This window comes from Pelobates fuscus, chromosome 10 (genome assembly GCF_036172605.1).
Source record: "Pelobates fuscus isolate aPelFus1 chromosome 10, aPelFus1.pri, whole genome shotgun sequence".
Lineage (NCBI taxonomy): Eukaryota > Metazoa > Chordata > Amphibia > Anura > Pelobatidae > Pelobates > Pelobates fuscus.
This window is the reverse complement of record NC_086326.1, coordinates 106,814,093-106,836,421: the sequence shown is the minus strand read 5'-3', so window position 1 is coordinate 106,836,421 and position 22,329 is coordinate 106,814,093. Positions and strand designations below refer to the sequence as shown.

The 22,329-nt window shown below is 44.4% G+C and overlaps 1 protein-coding gene across 1 annotated transcript in view; it reads left to right on the top strand.

The window, feature by feature from the left end:
- The window catches only part of PATL1 (PAT1 homolog 1, processing body mRNA decay factor), a 46,108-nt gene extending 24,086 nt beyond the window's left edge, over positions 1 to 22,022 (top strand). Inside the window, exons 7-19 of the mRNA XM_063434776.1 lie at positions 332 to 415; positions 586 to 779; positions 864 to 947; positions 9,245 to 9,425; positions 14,230 to 14,353; positions 15,430 to 15,527; positions 15,611 to 15,670; positions 15,920 to 16,068; positions 16,194 to 16,353; positions 16,842 to 16,982; positions 17,073 to 17,161; positions 21,003 to 21,152; positions 21,571 to 22,022. Of these exons, the coding sequence (XP_063290846.1) occupies positions 332 to 415; positions 586 to 779; positions 864 to 947; positions 9,245 to 9,425; positions 14,230 to 14,353; positions 15,430 to 15,527; positions 15,611 to 15,670; positions 15,920 to 16,068; positions 16,194 to 16,353; positions 16,842 to 16,982; positions 17,073 to 17,161; positions 21,003 to 21,152; positions 21,571 to 21,592 (1,536 nt within the window). The 3' untranslated portion in view covers positions 21,593 to 22,022. The remainder of the gene's footprint in view (positions 1 to 331; positions 416 to 585; positions 780 to 863; positions 948 to 9,244; positions 9,426 to 14,229; positions 14,354 to 15,429; positions 15,528 to 15,610; positions 15,671 to 15,919; positions 16,069 to 16,193; positions 16,354 to 16,841; positions 16,983 to 17,072; positions 17,162 to 21,002; positions 21,153 to 21,570) is intronic.
- The last annotated feature ends 307 nt before the right edge of the window (positions 22,023 to 22,329 follow it).

Here is a 22,329-nt window from a genome sequence, read left to right as displayed (position 1 = left end):
CCCAGTTCCAAGGATTGTGGATCTTTTTTGTTATATTGATTAGATGTCATTTTCTACAACTGTTTAAAATGACTATTTTTATTTTGGAATTTGGGTCAAATGTCAGAAGTTTATAGAATAAAAGAAAAACTTTCATTTTAACTCAAAAACATACCTTTAAATACACCAGAGAAAGTGATAATTTTGGAGCGGCCTATTTATTTTTACAGAGTGATCGATTTTATAATATGTAGAATATATATTATGTATTTTTACATCTATTATACCATTTGGCATTCAGTAATGCACTCTTTGAATTTTGCAATAAGGTATTTTAATGTTTCATTTGCAGAGTAACACAGCTTCACTCTTAAGGCATCCTTTTCCTTCTGCCCTCTCACCTCTTCAACGAGCCCAGCTTTTAGGAGGAGCACAGGTAACTAATTTTATACTCCTCCTAGCTAACACAAGCAGTTCTGTTGCTTTCCAAACCACAAATAAACTCTATTCATAACAGATAACCTATCACTCTTATAGTTCACTGTATTTCTGCATTTTCCTGTACTGAATCTTTTTTTTTTTCTCGCCTCCCATGTTCATATTCAGGCAGCACCTGGTCGATTATCACCAAGCCATTTTTCACGTGCTACAGGACTTCATACAACTTCTTTGACCTCTGCTGCACCCAAGCTTTTGCAGGGACATGTTGGTCAAATGGTAGCTGCTGGAGGGGCTGGATTTCGGCCCTTTTTTGGAGTTCACCCTCCTACTGCACCAGGAGCTCACTTGAATAATTTAAGGTTTGTATGTATAAAATTATGATTGATGAAAGTCAAAACTATGCAAATTTACTGACCTATATTTTTGGCTATCCTGTCTTTCAGACCTCAGCCACAGTTCCGCCCAGATACTACTCATCTGCACCCACAACACAGACGACTACTCCACCAGCGTCAACAGAACCGCAAGTAAGTACCTAACTAAAAATGTGAATTGCTACTTTGAGCTGCATATATACATATGAGAGCTTATCATTTTGTATACTAATATACTAGCTAGTTAAAAAAAAATGAAATTAAGAACGCGAGCTCTATTTTATTTATAATTCTTTATTTTTGTAGAGCAGTTTATGCATAACATTGCCGATAATACCACAGCAGCGAATACAGGCTGATCAACAAATATAACAATATGACATGGCTTAATTGCACATTTAAAAAAAAAAAAATTGAAAAAAAGTTAAAATAGAATATGCCAGGTAGTAAAGGAGCGACTAGTGTTGTAGTGACATATTGATGTACCGTATTTTTCGCTCCATAAGACGCATCTAGTTTTTTTTTTTTTTTTTTTAATTCTTTATTTTTGAAGTGCGCACAGTTATAACAGTTGCTTAAGAGGTACCCCAAAGGCAGTCCTCTAGCACGTTAGGCACAGTTTTAAACATAGGGGTAGACATGAGATCTTGCACACAATTTTTAGGTAAGGATATGATCATTAATGATATACATTGCTTAGAGAGTTTGAAAACATAACATATAAAAACATCGCTTTTGTTTTCCACGTAGTAGGTTAATATGCTGTGTCAGATGCTAGGCAGAAACATACAGAATTGTTCTGCTTCTAGATTAAACAGATAGGTTACACAGTAAACACTTTAGTTTAAGACTCAGTTGGAAGTTAAAACTGTAGCAAGGTGTTCCTATCCCTGGGTGGTTTACATAGGTTGAAGACCACAGGCTCTGCATCTATATTCAGACATAGAAACACACACAGATTTGCATCATGCTAGTATGTACGACAGGGGACTGAATAGCGTCATGACCTATTCGTATATAAAACTCTAAACAAGAAAACACAAATAAGAAAAGCATAGACATAAAATAAATATACATATCTGGCAGCCGCCATTGTATGCATATGGGGAACTCAGGGTGGTCGGCTTGTGTTGGTAGCGTGTGAAAGTCCCACCAGTGATAATTGCTGTTTGTAGTCTGTCTCATAATGGTGGTACTGCTTTAAGCCGCACGCTTGTGTTCAGCCTATGCCCGAAGATGGGAACCTGAAGTCTTGAGCATTGGGGGCTAGGGGGGTCGCGGTACTCCAGAGGCTCTGATGGGCATCCCTCCCGCCCCAGGCCGGTCCGCAGGCCAGCATCTTCTTGTCACGGACATGGGGGCTCCTGGGGTCCCAGTTCTCCCATGTAGGGGGTAGACAGGAGGTCCTAGTGGTAGATAGCCGCCGACTGCGGGTGATCCTCCGTCTGCGTGGATGATGCCTTAGGGCTCCACCCCTGGTGGCCTTCGGCCGGGGTGATCCCTTAGTGTGGGTTTTGTGTGCTGTGGAGGTGAGTGTGATCGGAGGGGGCCCCCCCACCACCGGGCCCTCAGCCTCCTGGTCGTCCTCTTGGTGCTGTTGCCTTGCTGCCGCTTGGCGTACCTCCAGCGCCGCCCAGAAGCGGTCGAAAATTATGTCCAGCCTGCTTTTTGTTAGCTGTGCTGGTGTGAGATGCGCTGCCTCGGGTTGCTGGGTGTCTAAGTCCCGTTGGGTGTGTCGAGCCGCCATTTTGTATGTCTGCTGAGCCGTAGTTTTAGTGGAATAGGTTGATTTGTGTCGCTTGAGCAGGATGCAGGCCAGGGTAGACCGGGATGACCCCCACCGGTCCAAAGGGGGGGGGAACAGGGCTGAGAGACAAGCTTGGGAGGTCCCAGTGTCGCACCGAACAGGGGGTCGGCCGCACCACCCGTCTGGCACCCGCACTAGGCCTCACTCCACTGACCTCCGTCCGATGTGCCGTGCACCCGCGGGTAGTACACCCGGGGTTCCTTAGCTAACTCCAGAAGTAGGTGAGTCTGATAGTTGGGGTTTTAGCTGGCTGGCGTGCGGTAATCAGGCTAGTTACTGGAATTGAGCTCGGAGCTCACACGATGCACGTCCAGCCGCCATGATGTCCAGGCCCCGCCCCCATAAGACGCATCTAGTTTTTAGAGGAGGAAACCCAGAAAAAAAGTATTTTGAACAAACTATCCCATAGTGTTTTTTACTATGGGAAAGTTTGTTCTGAATATTTTTTTTTTCTCCCCTGTCCGATAGTGTTCCTTACCACCCACTCCCCTATCCCATAGTGATTTTTAACCCCTCCTCCCCTGTCCCATAGTGTTCTTTAACCTCCATCCCCTTGTCCAAGTGTTCTTTAACCCCCTCCTCCCCTTGTCCAATAGTGTTCCCCCTCCCCTCCTCCCATAGTGTTCCCCCTCCCCTCCCCTCCTCCCATAGTGTTCCCCCTCCCCTCCTCCCATAGTGTTCCCCCTCCCCTCCTCCCATAGTGTTCCCCCTCCCCTCCTCCCATAGTGTTCCCCCTCCCCTCCTCCCATAGTGTTCCCCCTCCCCTCCTCCCATAGTGTTCTCCCTCCCCTCCTCCCATAGTGTTCTCCCTCCCCTCCTCCCATAGTGTTCTCCCTCCCCTCCTCCCATAGTGTTCTCCCTCCCCTCCTCCCATAGTGTTCTCCCCCTCCTCCCATAGTGTTCTCCCCCTCCTCCCATAGTGTTCTCCCCCTCCTCCCATAGTGTTCTCCCCCTCCTCCCATAGTGTTCTCCCCCTCCTCCCATAGTGTTCTCCCCCTCCTCCCATAGTGTTCTCCCCCTCCTCCCATAGTGTTCTCCCCCTCCTCCCATAGTGTTCTCCCCCTCCTCCCATAGTGTTCTCCCCCTCCTCCCATAGTGTTCTCCCCCTCCTCCCATAGTGTTCTCCCCCTCCTCCCATAGTGTTCTCCCCCTCCTCCCATAGTGTTCTCCCCCTCCTCCCATAGTGTTCTCCCCCTCCTCCCATAGTGTTCTCCCCCTCCTCCCATAGTGTTCTCCCCCTCCTCCCATAGTGTTCTCCCCCTCCTCCCATAGTGTTCTCCCCCTCCTCCCATAGTGTTCTCCCCCTCATCTCCTCCCATAGTGTTCTCCTCCTCCCATAGTGTTCTCCCCCTCCCCTCCTCCCATAGTGTTCTCCCCTCCCCTCCTCTCCTCCCATAGTGTTCTCCCCTCCCCTCCTCCCATAGTGTTCTCCCCTCCCCTCCTCCCATAGTGTTCTCCCCTCCCCTCCTCCCATAGTGTTCTCCCCTCCCCTCCTCCCATAGTGTTCTCCCCTCCCCTCCTCCCATAGTGTTCTCCCCTCCCCTCCTCCCATAGTGTTCTCCCCTCCCCTCCTCCCATAGTGTTCTCCCCCTCATCCTATAGTGTTCTCCCCCTCATCCTATAGTGTTCTCACCCTCATCCTATAGTGTTCTCACCCTCATCCTATAGTGTTCTCACCCTCATCCTATAGTGTTCTCACCCTCATCCTATAGTGTTCTCACCCTCATCCTATAGTGTTCTCACCCTCATCCTATAGTGTTCTCACCCTCATCCTATAGTGTTCTCACCCTCATCCTATAGTGTTCTCACCCTCATCCTATAGTGTTCTCACCCTCATCCTATAGTGTTCTCACCCTCATCCTATAGTGTTCTCACCCTCATCCTATAGTGTTCTCACCCTCATCCTATAGTGTTCTCACCCTCATCCTATAGTGTTCTCACCCTCATCCCATAGTGTTCCCCCCTCCCATAGTGTCCCCCCCCTCCCATAGTGTCCCCCCCCTCCCATAGTGTCCCCCCCCTCCCATAGTGTCCCCCCCCTCCCATAGTGTCCCCCCCTCCCATAGTGTCCCCCCTCCCATAGTGTCCCCCCCTCCCATAGTGTTCCCCCCCTCCCATAGTGTTCCCCCCCTCCCATAGTGTTCCCCCCCTCCCATAGTGTTCCCCCCCTCCCATAGTGTTCCCCCCCTCCCATAGTGTTCCCCCCCTCCCATAGTGTTCCCCCCCTCCCATAGTGTTTCCCCCCCTCCCATAGTGTTCCCCCCCTCCCATAGTGTTCCCCCCCTCCCCCATAGTGTTCCCCCCCTCCCATAGTGTTCCCCCCCCTCCCATAGTGTCCCCCCCCTCCCATAGTGTCCCCCCCCTCCCATAGTGTCCCCCCCCCTCCCATAGTGTCCCCCCCCCCCATAGTGTTCCCCCCCTCCCATAGTGTTCCCCCCCTCCCATAGTGTTCCCCCCCTCCCATAGTGTTCCCCCCCCTCCCATAGTGTTCCCCCCCCTCCCATAGTGTTCCCCCCCTCCCATAGTGTTCCCCCCTCCCATAGTGTTCCCCCCCTCCCATAGTGTTCCCCCCCCTCCCATAGTGTTCCCCCCCTCCCATAGTGTTCCCCCCCCTCCCATAGTGTTCCCCCCCCTCCCATAGTGTTCCCCCCTCCCATAGTGTTCCCCCCCCTCCCATAGTGTGTTCCCCCCTCATCCCATAGTGTGTTCCCCCCTCATCCCATAGTGTTCCTCCTCCCATAGTGTTCTCCCCCCCTCATCCCATAGTGTTCTCCCCCCCTCATCCCATAGTGTCCCCCCCTCATCCCATAGTGTTCTCCCCCCCTCATCCCATAGTGTCCCCCCCTCATCCCATAGTGTTCTCCCCCCTTCATCCCATAGTGTCCCCCCCTCATCCCATAGTGTCCCCCCCTCATCCCATAGTGTCCCCCCCTCATCCCATAGTGTCCCCCCTCATCCCATAGTGTCCCCCCCTCATCCCATAGTGTGCCCCCTCCTCCCACAGTGTTCCCCCCTCTCCTCCTCCCACAGTGTTCCCCCTCCTCCCATTGTGTTCCCCTCTCCCCCCCCTTGTCCCATAGTGCACCCCCTCTCCCCTTGTCCCATAGTGCACCCCCTCTCCCCTTGTCCCATAGTGCACCCCCTCTCCCCTTGTCCCATAGTGCACCCCCTCTCCCCTTGTCCCATAGTGCACCCCCTCTCCCCTTGTCCCATAGTGCACCCCCTCTCCCCTTGTCCCATAGTGCACCCCCTCTCCCCTTGTCCCATAGTGCACCCCCTCTCCCCTTGTCCCATAGTGCACCCCCTCTCCCCTTCTCCCATAGTGCACCCCCTCTCCCCTTCTCCCACAGTGCACCCCCTCTCCCCTTCCCTTGTCCCACAGTGCACCCCCTCTCCCCTCCCCTTGTCCCATAGTGCACCCCCTCTCCCCTCCCCTTGTCCCATAGTGCACCCCCTCTCCCCTCCCCTTGTCCCATAATTACTTGCCTGTCTTGTAGCGTGGGCCGGCTTAACAGCGCGCACCGCGGTACTGGAACTTCAATTTCAGGTTCTGGTTTCCGGCGGGACTGAAAGGAAGTGTGCACACTGAGTGCGCACTTCCTTTCAGTCCCGCCGGAAACCGGAACCTGAAATTGAAGTTCCTGTACCGCGGTGCGCGCTGTTAAGCCGGCCCACGCTACAAGACAGGTAAGTAAAGCTTCATAAGACGCACAGACATTTCCCCTCACTTTTGAGGGGGAAAAAAGTGCGTCTTATGGAGCGAAAAATACGGTATATTAGAGGGCTTAAACTCGAGAAAGGTTATACAGTGCCGGGTATGAAGTGCAAACTGAGAAATAAAAACTTGGGGCATAAGTAATTGGTTTGTGCACTGAAGATATACCGGGCAGTTGGATCTTTTAAGTTTTGCTGAGCTGGCATTAGGAGTCAGATGCGGAGCGCCAGTAGGCTAAGGGGCCTGCCTTTCCATATTGTGTGTGGGCTGGCAGTAGGCTAAGGGGCCTGCCTTTCCATATTGTGTGTGGGCTGGCAAGACTTTTGTTAGTGATGGGTAGCTAGGCTTACTTCGCAAAGTGTGATACCCCTAACTGGGGGGCTAGGGGGAAGTACTGATTACTCGCCATATTGGGAGGGGGGGGGGGGGGGGGGGTTGAGTTAGCGTGTGGTATCTAACAGAGAGCAAGTTCTGGTGGCCCTTATGGTATATTATATACAAAATAGACGGTTGCAGGGGATTTTACCGGAAGTGCATAGGCAGAAACCAGGCAACCGGTGTTAAAAACAATAACTTTAGCATGGCTGTGACCGCTGTAGTGGTCAAACCGGGGCAGTGCCACACCTCGCCATCGTCTAGTGTCTTCTGGTAGATCTCGAACGGCTCTTGTTGACTCATAGGGATCTATAGTGATCATAGAATTTTGTCTGGGTACTCAAATTAAGCCAGGATAAACATAGAAACAATAATGTAAATTGAACAGTGTTTGTGAGGTACGACACAGTGGTACCGGTCGTTAAGCTGGTTCAGTTCGTGTTCAGGTCCCAAGTCGTAGTGCCTTTGGTTCCATGATGTGAAGGGGACCACGTTTGTCGGGTCCGACATGTCCTTCTCTGGCTTCTTGTGTCTCTTGCAGGTAGAGATAGTCCCAGTGCCCTCATCATGAAGATAGCCTGTGTGTTGTCTTGTTGTGGATCACCACGAGCGATTTTGGATTAGTCCATCTGTAGGCCACTCCGTTCCAGCTGGCTTGTAATCTGTGTGAGCGATCTTCACCACTGCAAGGTGGACCCCGAGAGTTCTTGGTAAAAGAACAGATCAGAGCCTTTAAATCAGTACGGGATCTTGTTCTGTAGGGCCGTCAGCAAGGCTCTCTTATTTTGTGCAAGGTTGCAGCGCACTATTATGTTTGCTGCTGTAATTGGCACTCTAGGCGATTTTGGGAGCCGGAATATGCCATCGAAGTTCATCTTTTTGACTTGTCGGGGACAGCAGCGAGGCCACCAGGCACCTCACATAGTTTGGCAGTTCTGCAGAGGTGAGGTCTTCAGAGACCCTTTGATTTTTCAAGTTTTTGCGTCTGGAGTCGTCGTATAGCAGTGCGAGTTGTAATGAGAGCGTATCTGTACACTGCTGAGGGATTCCTTCGAGTTCAGCATTGTTTGCTTCATGTCCAGTATGTCCTCAGCGGCCCAGGCCCTGTCCGTGACCATCTGTACCTCAGCCTGTATCTTGGTGATATCAGCAGCCAGCATCTGCCTAAAGTCAATCAGGAGGTTCTGAAAGTCTTGCTTAGTGGCGCAGAGCTGAGAGGTCTAAGAAGCCTGGGGCTGTCTGATCCGGACCCTGTGTTAAGGGTTGTACCTGAGGGACATTTGCTGGCCTATGATGGTCGGCAGAGACCTCTTGTTCCCCTTGAGCCGCCATTTTGTGTGGAGTCTGTATTATGAGTATGATTTTGATATCTTGGGGGGCTGTTAGGTGTATCTGGTGGTGGGTTTTGCAAGTGCCTTCCCATTGCTATTGGCGGCTCTTGTGTGGTGGAGAGGAGTTTGAATTCCTGCTCCTGTGCACTCTGTGATGAGGCCTGCTGCAATAGGTCATTCAGGCCAAGGCTCGCGGGTATGTAGTAGGCCACGGGCCGTCTGTTCTGCCCACATTTTAGGAAGAACTGCATATGCCGCTTCCAGAAGTCACCTGGAGGGGAGTATTTTTTACTTTAGTCATGAGCTCTATTTTTATTCCTACTTTCTTCTCTTTAAGGTGTGTTGGGGGATTACCATTATTTCAGATGCTTGTTTGCATAGCGGGTTAGTGAATGAATGCAGTGAGCACTGCTTTCCCATGCCATGTGTATATGTAACAGAAACAGGGTAGATTGGTCACCAGCTTGCGTTACAGACCTGTCCTGCTACACAGTCAGTCTCTTCTTCCAGGCAGGTTTGTTGCCTTCTTGGTAGGTATTAATTCTTCTCCCTGCCCTGGCTCCGAATACTGACTTCATCAAAAGCACTTGTGGCTCACAGGCCTTGCTTAGAGGTCCCCAGAACCAAGGAGAAGCAGCCAGTAAGCCTAAAATTCTGCTCCTGAAATCCCATCAAGCACCAGACAGGACACACAATTCCTAATGGAACTATGCAGTACTAAGTGGGTGGGGAGAGTTGCTTGTTCTATTTAAAATGTGACTTCTGAACTGCCCCACCGTGCCTACTCTACTAACAGATATAGATAAACAGCGCGCATATGAACAATGCTTTAGCAGAATGTGGCCTCCAAACAAAACTACCCAAAGGGCATGGGAGACTTACGACACATGGAGATTGGCACACTCTGTAAATCAGAGCGACCTTACTGTAACCACACCTGAATATAGGAAATAGATGGGACCACGTAGGGGTCCCTGAGCCCCCGAGGCAGGATATGTGTATTGTGGGATATGTGTGATATAATAGGATTATGTACACCAATCAGATACCATCAAACTGTACAGAATGTCGGACACGTATTTGCTGTACCCTCCCCTCCCCACCTCTCTTTTCTTCTGTAACCCATTGCCTTCCCTCCCCATATTATTCTGTTTCTTCAGAAAATAAAAATTGTCAAATTTTAAGATGTGACTTTTTTTTGTACAACTTCCTTTGTTTGCAGCCAACACCGTGGGGTAAATGGTTCATCTGGGGATCGCTCTTCCAGACCCTCTCATTCAGAATCTCGCCACCGAGATCCTTACGCAGGCCTCATGCTTCAACGAGAGAAAGAGTGGGTTTGTCGTATCCAGCTTCTCCAGCTACAGAGTACTGATCCATACCATGATGACTTCTACTATCAGGTGATTTTAATTTTGTTGTGTTGTTGGTTTGTTATAAGATCAAGTAAGGTTTGCTGTAAGTGAGCAATATGGAGTATTTTTTTATGTGAACCCCTAACCAAATTTGGTAGGTTTGTTGCCTGCACGATTGCTGAACTATTTGGATTTGATATTAAAAATCATCAACTGTCCATATTATTAAAAAAAATAATAATAATTTAAATCACTGTTTAGTAGATAAAAACTGCTGTTATTATGAACTGTAGCCTTTGCAAGCTCTTTTTTTTTCTTCCCCGGAAGAGACCTTGTCTTTTCATGGGGAAATAGCCAATCAGAGGCTTCTCATTGAGGTCCTTTAATTGATCCTTTAGTAAAGGGTGACTGCATGAACATGTCTAAATGTATGTGCATATAAATACAGATGCCTGTATGTACGTAAGTAATTATCTTCTACAATTATGCTGAGTTTTTGTAACGTTATTAAAGGGACACTGTAGGCACCCAGACATAGAAACATAGAATGTGACGGCAGATAAGAACCATTCGGCCCATCTCGTCTGCCCAGTTTTCTAAATACTTTCATTAGTCCCTGGCCTTATCTTATAGTTAGGATAGCCTTATGCCTATCCCACGCATGCTTAAACTCCTTTACTGTGTTAACCTCTACCACTTCTGCTGGAAGGCTATTCCATGCATCCACTACCCTCTCAGTAAAGTAATACTTCCTGATATTATTTTTAAACCTTTGCCCGTCTAATTTAAGACTATGTCCTCTTGTTGTGGTAGTTTTTCTTCTTTTAAATATAGTCTCCCCCTTTGCTGTGTTGATTCCCTTTATGTATTTAAATGTTTCTATCATATCCCCCCTGTCTAGTCTTTCATCCATGCTATACATGTTAAGATCCTTTAACCTTTCCTGGTAAGTTTTATCCTGCAATCCATGAACCAGTTTAGTAGCCCTTCTTTGAACGCTCTCTAAGGTATCAATATCCTTCTGAAGATATGGTCTCCAGTACTGTGTACAGTACTCCAAGTGAGGTCTCACCAGTGTTCTGTACAATGGCATGAGCACTTCCCTCTTTCTACTGCTAATACCTCTCCCTATACAACCAAGCATTCTGCTAGCATTTCCTGCTGCTCTATTAAATTGTCTGCCTACCTTTAAGTCATCAGAAATAATCACCCCTAAATCCCTTTCCTCAGATGTTGAGGTTAGGACTCTATCAAATATTCTGTACTCTGCCCTTGGGTTTTTACGTCCAAGATACATTATCTTGCACTTATCCACATTAAATGTCAGTTGCCACAACTCTGACCATTTTTCTACTTTACCTAAATCATTAGCCATTTGGCTTATCCCTCCTGGAACATCAACCCTGTTACATATCTTAGTATCATCCGCAAAAAGACACACCTTACCATCAAGACCTTCTGCAATATCACTAATAAAAATATTAAAGAGAATGGGTCCAAGTACAGATCCATGAGGTACCCCACTGGTTACAAGCCCAAGCTTCGAATATACTCCATTGATTACAACCCTCTGTTGCCTGTCACTCAGCCACTGCCTTACCCATTCAACAATATTGGAATCCAAACTCAAAGATTGTAGTTTATTGATAAGCCTTCTATGTGCAACAGTGTCAAAAGCCTTACTGAAATCTAGGTAAGCAATGTCTACTGCACCACCCTGATCTATAATTTTAGTTACCCAATCAAAAAAATCAATAAGATTAGTTTGGCATGATCTCCCTGAGGTAAACCCATGTTGTCTCTGATCTTGAAATCCATGTGTTTTTAGATGTTCAACAATCCTATCCTTTAACATGGTTTCCATCACTTTCCCTACTACTGAAGTAAGGCTTACTGGCCTATAGTTGCCCGACTCCTCCCTATTACCTTTCTTGTGAATGGGCACAACATTCGCTAACTTCCAATCTTCTGGGACTACTCCTGTTATCAATGATTGGTTAAATAAATCTGTTAATGGTTTTGCTAGTACACCACTAAGCTCTTTTAATAGCTTTGGGTGTATTCCATCAGGTCCCATTGACTTATTTGTCTTTACTTTTGACAGTTGAAATAGAACCTCTTCCTCTGTAAACTCACGTGTAATAAATGACTAATTTATCCTTTTTCTTAACTGAGGTCCCTTTCCTTCATTTTCATCTGTAAATACCGAACAAAAATATTAATTGAGTCAGTCAGCTAGACCTTTATCCTCATCTACATACCTTCCTTCTTTTGTTTTTAATCTAACTAATCCTTGTTTTACTTTTCTTTTCTCATTTATGTATCTAAAAAAAGTTTCACCTCACAAGACCACCATTGTCCATCTCCTCACCTCTTATGATGGAATCCCCCAACAACAACTGCTTTCTATTAGGCCTCACCATAGTCTTCGTGCCTCTCTGCACAACACCACTAGCCTCGGTGCCTCTCTGCACAACACCACTAGCCTCAGTGCCTCTCTGCACAGCACCACTAGCCTCGGTGCCTCTCTGCACAGCACCACTAGCCTCGGTGCCTCTCTGCACAGCACCACTAGCCTCGGTGCCTCTCTGCACAGCACCACTAGCCTCGGTGCCTCTCTGCACAGCACCACTAGCCTCGGTGCCTCTCTGCACAGCACCACTAGCCTCGGTGCCTCTCTGCACAGCACCACTAGCCTCGGTGCCTCTCTGCACAGCACCACTAGCCTCGGTGCCTCTCTGCACAGCACCACTAGCCTCGGTGCCTCTCTGCACAGCACCACTAGCCTCGGTGCCTCTCTGCACAGCACCACTAGCCTCGGTGCCTCTCTGCACAGCACCACTAGCCTCGGTGCCTCTCTGCACAGCACCACTAGCCTCGGTGCCTCTCTGCACAGCACCACTAGCCTCGGTGCCTCTCTGCACAGCACCACTAGCCTCGGTGCCTCTCTGCACAGCACCACTAGCCTCGGTGCCTCTCTGCACAGCACCACTAGCCTCGGTGCCTCTCTGCACAGCACCACTAGCCTCGGTGCCTCTCTGCACAGCACCACTAGCCTCGGTGCCTCTCTGCACAGCACCACTAGCCTCGGTGCCTCTCTGCACAGCACCACTAGCCTCGGTGCCTCTCTGCACAGCACCACTAGCCTCGGTGCCTCTCTGCACAGCACCACTAGCCTCGGTGCCTCTCTGCACAGCACCACTAGCCTCGGTGCCTCTCTGCACAGCACCACTAGCCTCGGTGCCTCTCTGCACAGCACCACTAGCCTCGGTGCCTCTCTGCACAGCACCACTAGCCTCGGTGCCTCTCTGCACAGCACCACTAGCCTCGGTGCCTCTCTGCACAGCACCACTAGCCTCGGTGCCTCTCTGCACAGCACCACTAGCCTCGGTGCCTCTCTGCACAGCACCACTAGCCTCGGTGCCTCTCTGCACAGCACCACTAGCCTCGGTGCCTCTCTGCACAGCACCACTAGCCTCGGTGCCTCTCTGCACAGCACCACTAGCCTCGGTGCCTCTCTGCACAGCACCACTAGCCTCGGTGCCTCTCTGCACAGCACCACTAGCCTCGGTGCCTCTCTGCACAGCACCACTAGCCTCGGTGCCTCTCTGCACAGCACCACTAGCCTCGGTGCCTCTCTGCACAGCACCACTAGCCTCGGTGCCTCTCTGCACAGCACCACTACACTCTGAAAGTGCAGAAAATGAATTATGTAGAGCAACAGACTGTGCAATATGCCTTTTATCCACAACTCCAAGTCTACCAGATCCTACAGTCTGCCATTCCTAGTATGTCTCTGCGGCAGTGGCTTTGCAGCAGTTCCAGCCTGAGTTTGTTTACCAGATAATTTACAAATCTCAGACTTCAAAAATACAATCTCCTGCCGCAAGATAAAGAACTGTCTACAGATTAGACAACAACCAAACCTGCAAAAAGTGGAACGTGAAACAAATGCAAAGCAACTATTACACTGAACTAAGTCTGCCATTCCAATTAGGTGAATAATTTAAATCAAACAAACCTTAACTTTTTATTTATCCTCCTGAATACCTCGGATTACCTCCAGGTTATCTCCAGAATATCTCCAACCACACACACACACTTAGAAACAACACTTAGATGAAGCAACCAAGCTATATTAGCCAAGCTAATGACAACAACACTTATATACTCCAACAACACTTATATACTTCAGCTCATTGAAGTGTCCCTTTTGCACCTAGTGCTGCAATGTTAAGCATTGCAGCACTAAGTCTGCCCTCAGTGGCTGTCTATCAGGCAGCCACTAGAGGGCTTCTGAAATCCTAACAGACTTTTGGCTCTGCATGAGGACCTGCAGCGTCAGATTTTCCCCATAGGAAAGCATTGAACAATGCTTTCCTATGGGGAGATCTAAAGCGTGCACGGTATTTGGCACGCATGCGCATTAGACACCGCTCGTCGTGGGACAGAGGAGGGGGCGGGGCTTCGACCCAGGGACATCGGCGCTGGGATAAGGTAAGTGAATAAAGGGTTTATTTACTGGGTAGGAGGGGGCGTGAGGCAGAGGGATCGTTAGTGCCAGGAATACAGCTTTGTTTCCTGGCACTACAATATCCCTTTAAGCCACAATATTAACACCTAGCTTGGTGATATCAAAAATTTCAAGCAGTTAAATAATGTCTTCTGGAGAAATTCCTGAAGAGTGAAACTACACGGTCCATGGCTGGGCAGTGATTCATCTAGGTTCAGTCTGGAGTGTGTATCTCACACACACGTTTATTTATATTACACGTTTATTTATGTCCTTTTTTTTTTTTTTTTTTTTTCTCCACGTTCTCCATATTTACCCTTTTGCCTTTATGCTTTGTAGAATTACTTTGAGAAGCTGGATAAACTGTCTGCCTCACAAGACAAACCTAGAGAGGGTCCGAAGAAGGAACGCACAAAACTTATTACACCTCAAGTTGCCAAACTGGAGCACACATATAAACCAGGTGAGCAAATTGATATTGATATCCTTTATATTGCTTCTTCTATCTCTTTACATTAGTTATCCATAATTTATAATCTGTAAAAGGATGGGTGCAAACTGCCCTGTTTTAGTATTATGCTAGCTCAAAATGGGAGAGATGTTCTACGTACAAGCTTGTTTTTTATTTCAAATAATTTTATTGAACATTTTATTAAACTAAAACACAGTAAACATTTTGGGGAAAAATATACCATTGAAAAAGACATGGGAGACAAAAAGGGGGAGGGGAGAATAAAAATCTGCATCTGGCTATAAAGCATAAAAATATCATGTGGACCATGCCATGTGATTATTTATTTTTAAACACTAGTTGCATAGGGAAGGGATCTGGCGCAAAATATCAAATTTCTATCTAATGTGATCAGATAGACAAAATAAGGAAGCAATTTGGAGTTGTATTTCAGATGTGTAATAATGCTGTAGCAAATCCAACTTGAAATATTTTTATAGTAGTCATGCTGTAATCCCCTCCCACTCTAGCCTGATGTGTACTGACTCTGCAAGTAATCTCAACTACATATTGGTGTGTAGGGTTATGACGATAAGGTATTTTCCATGAGACCTCATTTATGGGCTGCACAATTGCCTGGGCCCTGAGTATCTTGTATTCTACAAAGTAAAACAGGAAACTTTGTCATAGTACAGCTCACTCAAGTATGAGATCGCCTGCACTATAATATGCACGATCTAACTATGTATTTTTTTTTGTTCCCTCTAATAGTGGCATTTGGATATATAATGTGCAGCTGCCCTGCTAAAACATGATTGCATCACTTACACATGTATTCAAAGTGTATAATTGCATTACTTGCAAATGTATATGTAACTGGTGTTATAGTATAATTGCAGTTGAAACTTTTACTGTATACAGTTTTCACCAAATTATTTGTTCCTTCTAGTTTTTTTTTTTTTTTTATTGTTTGTGGCTTTCTACAAACATGTAAATAGATATTTTATTTGTAGATGCTAGCAGTCGTGCTGTTTGGAAGTGCTCATTACTCATGGAGTGGCTGTTTTAATCTGTTTTGTCTTACACAGTGCAATTCGAAGGCTCTCTTGGGAAGTTAACAGTCTCAAGTGTGAACAACCCTCGAAAGATGATTGATGCTGTCGCAACGTCTCGATCTGATGAAGATGTGAGTGCATGTTTACTACTCTTCCACATTACCTTTACATTTTTTTACTTTAGTGCTCTCTAACCTCTTTTGTCACTCCATAGGAAAACCGTGAAAAGCAAGTTCGAGACAAGCGACGTCAGACACTAGTGGTGATAGAAAAGGTATTACATTTAGCATATAAATAAGGTTGACTAAATATACACCTACATTTATTGGATGTGCTTCAGGTTTTTCACCCTTTTACACCATGCATGTTTTGGAAGCATTGAAGAATCTATAACTGTCTCTCCATAAGGTGAATGTCAGGGAACATATAAATTACCCTGAATTTCTTCTGGTAAATGTGTTCATGTACCGCATTATATGTAATACATTTCCTGCATATGTAATTATGCCATGTTTCTATGCAGGCGTTTTCAGTGGTTTTGCAATTGGAAGACTTCGAACGACGATTTGCAATGACCTGTGAGGAAGAGGAGAGACTGGCTTTGCATGAGGAACGCAAGCAAAAACTTCAGAAGCTGTCTGAGATTTTCAGAGGCAGAGAAGGAGGGGAAAAGTAAACACAACAAAATATGCATTCTTTGTAGAATAGATCATAGTATTATATTTTATGTTTTGGCAGTGATCTTTGCTGTGTGTAACTAATTTTTTATTGACACGCTATGTCATATTTGTTCACAGAGCGGCTGAAGAACAGTTTGTTCAGATCATGTGCATAAGGAAGGGGAAACGGATGATTGCTCGTGTTCTACCCCTGCTGTCTGTACAGTCAGCTGCTTCTCTGCTGTGTACCATAGCGCATAACTTGCCTTTTCTCATCAAGAAAGATGTTCAAGATCAGGTAAGTGAAGTATTAAAAACTTTATTTTTTTATAAATAAACTTAAAGGAACACATGCATGTAGTGCTGGATTACATGTTTAGATACCCAGCCCCCTCAGGAAGGAGTTAAAAAGTATCTTTACTTACCTTTCTACTGGTCTTGCTGCGGCTGGCCCCGCCTCCGTGGCTGATATCAATCTTGATGATCTCTGCCAATACAATGTTTTCCCATAGGGCATTGTTTTCAATATTTATGCACAGTTTGGGTGTTTTCTCCTTGATTGTTTGACTGTGTTAACCCTGGAACTCTCCAGTACCCTCTTAGCACTAGAACCACAGCAATAAGCTATAGTGGTTATGTTGAACGTTGTCACATTTGTTCTGAATGTGTGGAAAAGCGTATGGATAGCTGTTGTTTATCTATCTCTTTGATTGGAACCTAGAATGCCAAAATACAATTTAAAACGTTCCCTTTTTAAAAAAAATTTTTATTTCTTCTCTCCCCTAGGCTTTACTGTATCTGGCTGGTCCCTGCACCCTTGTGCTTAATCAATTGTCTCCAGCTGCTCTTGCTTCTGTACTACAAAGCCTTTGTGGCTCTGCCATCACTCCTCCTCAGCAGCAGCTTTCATCAGTACTACAGAACAAGGTATCTACTTAAAGATATGGATGCCAAAATTAAACTTTCAAATTAATATAATGAAACTACAAATGTATTCTTTTATTTTTCTCTTTATAGTTTGGACTCGCTTTGCTCTGCCAGATTTTGGACCGGGGTGAAGAACTGCTTAATTCAGAAGATTCTTCAGTTTTTAGTCAGAGTCAATGGTGAGCTATGTTGTTAGCGGTTTTATTTTAAATATTGTTTAATTACATGGTTCCTGACCACACACAATAAAATAAATCCATTGTGTGAACATTTTCATAATGTGGGACAGTCGCCATGGCGACTAGAAATTTCGCCCTGTTGCCTGGGATGTCTGCCCTTTTAGGCGACCACCTGCGGAGGGAGCAGTAATATACCTTCAGCACCAGTGTTCGTTTTGTTGACTTACAATTTTAATCAACTAAACTTTTTGGGATTTAGTCGACTAAAATGGCTTTTTAGTCAAAAGTCTATGACTAAAACTAAATTGAAATTTGCCACCCAAATGATCTATTCAGCACCTCTCTGTTCCCTCATGCCGTTTAATGATGCCGGGAGCTGGACTATGTCACTCCGGCCCTGGCATCACCGCAGAGAGGAGCTGCAGGTATATTACTGCTCCCTGGCATGCAGGGAGGGAGAGGAGCCGAGCCCCACTGGACCCCAGGGAAAGATCCACTTAGGTCTCCCAAAGGTAGGGAGGCTGGGTGGATTTCAATTAAAATAATTTGTGTGTATCTCAGTCGGTGCGCGTCTATTGGGGCGCGCGTGTGTCAAATCACAAAGTTATAGGTGTGCAACCAAATTTAAAACACAGTATATCTGTGTGTTTTCAATTACACTTTAAAATAGTGAAAAATAATCATATAAAATATACTTGCACCAGCTTTACAATGATGTTCTTAGGTCTAGAACACATAAAAATCAAAAACTCATAGTGGAGCAATGTAGTCTCACAATTTTTTTTTTGTAACAAACCCACAAATGTGGAATGATTGAAGTACCACTCATAACTGTAGGGAGGATCAGACCCTTGTGTGCGTTTGATCCGCATGGGGATATAGTATAGACTCACCACCAGCTGAACAATGTATTCAATGCTTTATTCTGGTAAAAACGTATAGAGCCGGCTCACAGTATATTGGCAGACAAAGTCCTTAAACAGCTGAAATGTGGTCTGAGTGCACACTCTTCCCTGTTACTCCCAGCTGATCTCAGACTCCACTGCAACTTGTCCCTCCGTCAACTCCCGTGTTCAGCACGCTCCGCCTCTCTGGTAAGTTCTCCGAATTCACTCCTCTTTAGATCAAACCATCAGTCACTAATATCTCTTAAGGGTAAATATCCGCATGAAACTTCATGTATCTCATGCATAAACTTGCTAAAAACAACCAACAAGCAATCGCAAATAGAGAAAGAGAAACATAGGAACAGCATATATGAAGTAAACATCCTAAATTTAAAATACCAATTAAATACTTGCAAATCTTAATATTTACAAAAGGAAAAATGTGCATACTAAAAGAACATTTCTATATATAGATATTCCTATAAAACAATAACGTACAAACCCCTCTATGGCCCATAAAAAGTAGAAAATGTAAAAAAAAATCCTAATCGAATCACTAGGGGCAGAACGCCTAAATCACACTATGCTTGGGGAATAGCAACAAATAATTAAAATGGTCACCTTTATTTAAAAATTGCAATAATGTACAAAACCCCAATCAATTATAGTTTGATCTAAAAGAGAAAGAATGGGCAAAATGTATTAAATTGAATAAATCAAAATCTAAAGAGCATAATCTTAGATTTTGATTTATTCAATTCTTTATAGTTTTAACCTCATTGTTTATTACTATGTCCCTTACATTATTATAATTTTTTAAATAAATGTAATAAACAATGAGATTAAAACTATAAAGAATTGAATAAATCAAAATCTATGACTATGATCTTTAGATTTTGTTTTATTCATTTTTTTAAATGTATTTTCTTTCTCTTTTATATCAAGCTATAATTGATTGGGGTTTTTTACATTATGGCAATTTTTAAATAAATGTCGCCATTTTTAATTATTTGTTGCTATTCCCCAAGCATAGTGCAATTTAGACGATCTGCCCATACTGATTGGATTAGGCTTTTTTTTTTTTTTTTTTACATTTTCTACTTTTTCGGTCTTTTTTTATTTTTTATGGGCCACATAGGGGTTTGTACGTTATGGTTTTATAGTAATGTTTCTCATTCTCTGTTTGCTATTGCTCATTGTTTTAAGCAAACTTATGCACGAGATATATGAAGTTTCATGTTGACTTTATGTGGATATTTACCCTTAAGAGGTGATATCCGTGATGGTTGTTATGATCTAAAGAGGAGTGGAATGGGAGGACTTACTTGCTTGAGAGAGCCCTCGGAGGCGGGGCGGAAGTTGACGGAGGGACACTGTGCAGTGGAGTCGGAGATCAGCTTGGAGTATCAGGGAAGAGAGCGCGCACTCGGACTGCATCTCGGCTATTTAAGGACTTTGTCTGCCGATACACTGTGAGCCTCACCTTTAAGTTTTTTTTTTTACCAGAATAAAGCATTGAATACATTGTTCAGCTGGTGGTGAGTCTATACTATATATCCCCATTCAGATCCAATGCACACGAGGATCTGATCCTCCCTACGCTTAACAGTTAGGAGTGGTACTTCAACCACTCCACATTTGTGAGTTTCTTTTTGGCAAAGCTCTATATACAATCCTATTTTATACTACATTGCTGCACTATGCACACTATTTTGATTTTTGTGTTCTAGACCACCAAGAACATAATTGTAAAGCTGATGCAAGTTTATTTTAAAGTATTCTTTTTCACTATTTTACAGTGTAAAACACTTATGGATACTGGAACTGTTTCCTCTTTATTGAGAGCACTAAGCTATGTGAGTGTATGTGTGTGTGTGTGTATATATATATATATATATATATATATATATATATTTACACTGTTTTTTTTAAATTTGGTTGCGCACCTATAACTTTGTAACTTTTTTGGAATCTTCATATCAGGATTCAATATAGGTTGCTGTACAAAATTTTAGTTCTACACGGATTTGGGTGTCTGTCTGTCAGAGAGTCTCTGTTAGTGTGTGTCTATTTGGGTGCCTGTCCCCCTCCAATTGCACTTAAAAGGTGTTTTTACAAACAGTTTTCCCCCACACCGTTCTTGTTTCGCCATGGCTGGTCCTGCCTCCATGGCTGGAATAATCAGTCTTTATGATCTCATCCAAGGGAGGATATTGGGCATGCCCAGCAAAACAATGTGCCTAATCAGCATCTCCTCATAAAGATGCATTCAATCAATCTCTATGTGAAACATTCAGCTCCTCCACACAGAGCATGGAGCAGCTGAACGTAGGTGCTGCACACTGTGCAGCACTGACCAAGGACTCTCTAGTGGCCATCTGAGTGACTGTTACTTGGCAGCAATGTAAACGCTGCCTTTTCTCTGAAAAGGCAGTGTTTATATTGAAAGGTCTACAAGTACAGGCTATATACACCAGAACAACTACATTAAGCCGTAGTAGTTCTGATGTCTATAGTGTCTCTTAAGCATTCCATTTTTCTGGTTGAAAATTAAACTGGCTCCTAACTTTTTTTTAGCTGGCTCATAGATTCTAAACAAATTTGTCAAGCCCTGCTTTAGTGGTGTTGCATATATGTTTTATAATGTTGAAATTTGATATTTTTATGTATGATTTTTCAGTACATCTAAAAGTAAATTTGGTGTTGAGATTGAGTATTCCTGCTTAGTTTTTGTAAACTGTGAGATATTATAAGTGAGATTATGCTCTAACTTTTCCTGTCTTTGAAGTTGGAGTATACAATTAGGTTCCCTTAAAGGGACACTATGGGCACCCATACCACTTCAGCTTTTTGCTAAGGGATTGTTTATCTTTTGGATATAACTGCCTTCAGATACTGTAGAATATAATTTTAATAATTTGTATTCTTTTTCTGCTCCTTTTCCACATCTTCAGGACATCTCTAATTGCACAAATAGCTCACTGTATCCTGCAGATACCATCTCCCTCCTTGTCCCAGCCCCCCTGCTCTCCAGGCAATGCTCTGGTTCACTTTTCACGATACCTTGACGCTCAGAATCTTAGTCAACTACAGTCAAAACTCAGGTAAAATCGTAACATTTGCTTTTGTATAGGAAAATCTGTCTTGACTTTTAATCCACCTCTGAAAACATGTTGTTCTTATTCAAATGGACAACTGTCTTGCAGTAGATGTTGGCTAATCTGATATAGAACCAATAAATAGCATGTTTATGAAGACTGTACATTTTTACCTCCTTTAAAATCAGTGATTAAATACTCCACTTTTGTTTAAAAATAATTAAGTGATCAAATAGAGTTTCTATAGTTCTAGATGTGCAATATGAGCTTTATTTATACGTCACAAGTCTTTTATTTCCTCACCCTAAATTGTAATGTTACTGTGTAAATGACTTGCAATTATACCTTTAACTCGTGTTGGTAACTTAAATAAATTCCGGGCTGTAGAAATGAAAACTAATTCTGTGTCTCTTTCCATCCTTAGCTCTACATCCAGCACACAATAAAAGTGGCGATGTTTGTTAGTATTGGCCACAGAAGCAGCCGCACAAGATGCTTCTCAGCCCCTCTCTGCTTTGGGGTTTTTATGTGAAATGTTAATCATATACTCAGGTGCAACTGGAGTATTTGGATTTGGAAGGCACAATAATGCCTGAAATCACAAAGCAACAGAAAGAATTGGCCCAGTCTGCAGTACAATGATACAACAGTGGACAATACAAACAATTAAAAGGTGGCAATGTTTTTAGACCACAGCTGGAACCAATCTTTTCTCATTGCTTGTGTATGATTTTTAAAAGAATGGAATATTAAATGGCATCCAATTAATAGCACCATGAAAACAGGCGAGATTCAGCTTAATGTTGGAAGATATGTATCTTATATTATCAACTAAAATACATATTAATGTGTAAATAAACAAAGTATTGAAACAGACTCTTTTTCTGACCATTTAATTAAAAAGTTAGCAATACTTTGACAAGTTAAATTATGGCCAACATTTTATAAAATCTAAGAACCAGTATCGATATTGATGCAAAAGGACTGGGGTCTCTTGAAATTCCTACAGTATAGGCTTAATGTGAAGCATCTATAAAAGTTTAGTTTGTGAGAAATATTTGGAAGAGATGGAATGGCTCTAGTGGAATCCAGGTGAGAAACCTGACCGTTTAAGGAACATGTTGAGTGTTAGAGTGTAAGCATAAATACTAGGTAGGAAGACATAAGGATGATGGGTATACGC